The sequence below is a fragment of the Solanum stenotomum genome, chromosome 6 (genome assembly GCF_019186545.1).
Source record: "Solanum stenotomum isolate F172 chromosome 6, ASM1918654v1, whole genome shotgun sequence".
NCBI lineage: Eukaryota > Viridiplantae > Streptophyta > Magnoliopsida > Solanales > Solanaceae > Solanum > Solanum stenotomum.
In genome coordinates this window covers 6,404,576-6,408,065 of record NC_064287.1, presented here as the reverse complement: position 1 = coordinate 6,408,065, position 3,490 = coordinate 6,404,576, and the positions used below count along the sequence as shown (strand labels likewise).

The window sequence follows — 3,490 nt, the reverse complement described above, 5'->3', positions numbered from 1 at the left end:
GAAGGACCACGAGGACCTTTACAATCCGTAATCTTTCACACGATTCATGAAATGGACCGTAGTAGAATCCTCATCGACCAACAACTATTGGACCAGGACCACGATCGGTCCCACGGTCCGTGGTCGCTTTCACGGTCCGTGAAAGTGGCCGTGGTTGGCCCAGTCAAATTTTTAAGTGGGGTTATTTTGGTCTTTTTTCCTGTGCGTTGGGCACCTAAACTACGTTGTTTAACCCCTAAACTACGTGATTTTGGTCAGTTTTAGCCTAGTAAACTAATTAGAACCTAACCTAATCAATTATTCACCTAGAATTCATCTAATTAGAACGCAAAGAGAAGAAAGAAGTCGACGAGGAGAAAAAAGTTGACCAACCCTAGTTCAAGAACGCAACGAGTTTCCATCAGTTTCAGCCCCAAAATCGAAAGATTTATCTGTGGAATTCGTCACCAGGTATGTGAGATTTCACTAGTGGGTTCCTTTCGCCCATTAGGTCCCTATAATTCAGTCAGATTCTTGATTCTCAACATCATGTTTAGACCTAGGGTTTCTAGAATTTCAGATTTATGTTGTGATTCAACTATTAGACTAATCCAAATCAAATTATCATGTTTTCGTGAAATTATTGCTTAGTTCTTGCTTGAAACTCAGAACCCTAGTTGTGTAGATACGTTTAGTTCATGAATTACACTTGCTAGGTCAGTTTATTCAGTTATACATGCTCCAGTTAAGAATGTTTCCTTATCAGTACATTAATATTGCATTTTCAGTTAGCAAGTAAGTATTTTGAGCTATCCAGTATTACAAAAATTCAGTCATAATGTGTTATTTACATTAATTTTTTAAATGGGCACTTATGTCATGAAAATTGACCACTAAAATTATATTTATTTCTTTTCCTCTCATTTTTCATTCATAGTACTTTAACAATTTTCACCTTTATATTTCATATTTTTTTTAACTTCTACTTCAAAATTCATTTTAAAGTTATTTATTTATTTAAAAATATTTTTTTCACTTTATTTGAAATATGATGTTTGATCATGAAAATTTAAAATACAATCTTTTCAACTTGAAGGTATATTTCAAATTTGAACTATAACAAGTGTTTCACTATTATTTTATAACTTTTTATATATAAGTTTAATTATATTTGTATTAGAGATTCATTTTACTAAATTAGTCGTATTAATTATATTTTTATTTATATCTTATGTAGTTATTTAATGATAAGATTTTTAATTTTTATTTATTTATCTATACTATAAAAAATTGGGGGAGTAATTGAATTTGGTTCAAAATAAATTTAAGAAAAACAAAAAATAAGATAAAAGAGGGAAGAGAAGAGTACGAAAGAGAAATAAAAAACTCAAAAATCTCGAGGGTAAAATAGACATTGGAGTGGCTCAGTATAGCATGAATGGTTCTTCTTTGTTTTCTCTCTTAACTAATTCAATATATAGTAGCCCATTTTTGTTTCTCAGAAGTGATCTATTCTCTCATCTATATTATGTCAATCTCTCTTTTAGCACCATAATCTATATTGTGTTATCAAGTTTGGTGATTTTATTTGGAGCAACCAGATTCAACATTTGCATTTGCATTCTACTAAAATTCTAAGTTTTTGTTGTTTGTTGAAAAAGATGGCAGACCATGTTTCGTTGAGTGTGCCTGATGAATCCACATGTGTTGATGATGATGGCCGTCCCAAAAGAAGTGGTACAGTTTGGACTGCAAGTGCACACATAATAACGGCTGTGATTGGTTCTAGAGTTCTTTCATTACCTTGGGCTACTGCTCAGCTTGGATGGATTGCTGGACCTTCTGTTTTGCTACTCTTCTCTGCTGTTACTTACTACACTTGTAGTTTTCTGTCTGATTGTTATCGTACAGGAGATCAACTTACTGGAATAAGAAACTATACTTATATGGATGTTGTTCGAAGCAATCTTGGTGATGTTCACGTTAAGATTTGTGGGGTTATTCAATACGTAAATCTTGTTGGAGTTGCAATTGGTTACACAATTGCATCTTCTATTAGCATGGTTGAAGTAAAAAGATCTAACTGTTTCCACAAAAATGGTCATGATCACGCTTCTTGCAATATTTCAAGCACACCCTACAAGATCATGTTTGGAGTCTTGGGAATTGTCTTGTCACAAATCCTAAATTTTGATAAGATTTCGTGGCTTTCTATTGCCGCAGCTCTTATGTCCTTCACTTACAAGACCATTGGTCTTGGCTTAGGAGTTGTCAAAGTTGTACAAACAGGAAAAATACAAGGGAGTATAAGTATTGGAACTGAAATCGACAAGGTATGGAAAAGCTTTCAAGCTCTTGGAGCTATAGCTTCTGCTTATTCTTACTCCCTCATCCTTATTGAGATTCAGGATACACTGATCAAATCACCATCAGCAGAAGCAAAGACGATGAAGAAGGCAACACAAATAAGTCTGGTAGTAACAACTGTTCTCTACATGCTATGTGGCTGCTTTGGCTATGCAGCATTTGGAGACCAATCACCAGAAAACCTACTGACTGGATTTGGATTTGACGATCCATATTGGCTACTGGACATCGCAAACGTTGCCGTCATTATCCACCTAGTAGGTGCATATCAAGTTTCCTGCCAAACCCTTTTTGCTTTTGTTGAAAAAAAAACAGGTGAATGGTACCCAGACAGCAACATCATCACGAAAGAGATCGATATCCCGATCCATTGCTGCAAGCCCTTCAAGCTCAACTTTTTCCGTCTAATTTGGAGGACTATTTTCGTGATAACCACCACTTTCATTTCTGTGCTGATACCATCCTTTAACAACATCGCTGACATTCTTGGAGCGTTTGCATTTTGGCCACTTACAGTATACTTCCCAATAAAAATGTACATTGTCAAAAACAATATTCCCAAATGGAGTGGTAGGTGGATTTGCCTTCAGTTGCTTGGTGGAGCTTGCCTTGTTATCTCAATTGCTGCAGCTGTTGGTTCTTTTGCTGGACTTGTTTCTGATTTAAAAGCTTACAAGCCTTTCAAGTAGGTGCTGACCAGCCAGTTGCTGTTACTCTGTACGTTTTAATTTGTTTTTTTTATTTCCATAACAAGAGCAGGTCCTCGTATGTATTTATGTTTGGGGAGGGTGGGGTGGGGGGAAAAATCAGTCTTCATATCTATATTGTTGCTGTACTTTTTCTTTGTTTGGTGTTATGCAAAAGTTAAGGTAAAGTTAATGAAATTGGGCGTTATTGGATCCTAGATCTTCAAGTGTAATGTTGTAGTGCTCTCTTTTTAATATTCTTTTAATCAGGTAAAGCAAAATAGGGGTGCTCTAATATGAGTTGAGGCCTGAACTCAGGTATGGAATTTTGCTGAGCACCCAATAGTTTAGGTATGGAATTTTGCTGAGCGATAATTGTTTAGGGGGGGGTTTTGATCAGCATGTAAATAAGCATCTGCTAATCGATGATAGGTTGCTAGTTTCATCTTCTGCTGTAA

The 3,490-nt window shown here is 35.5% G+C and overlaps 1 protein-coding gene across 1 annotated transcript; it reads left to right on the top strand.

Annotated features, from left to right (window-relative positions):
• The first annotated feature begins 1,640 nt into the window (after window positions 1–1,640).
• LOC125868433 (amino acid permease 3-like) lies at window positions 1,641–3,035 on the top strand. Its single transcript, XM_049549081.1, has one exon. The coding sequence runs from the start codon at window positions 1,641–1,643 to the stop codon at window positions 3,033–3,035; it is 1,395 nt and encodes a 464-aa protein (XP_049405038.1).
• Window positions 3,036–3,490: the final 455 nt, after the last annotated feature.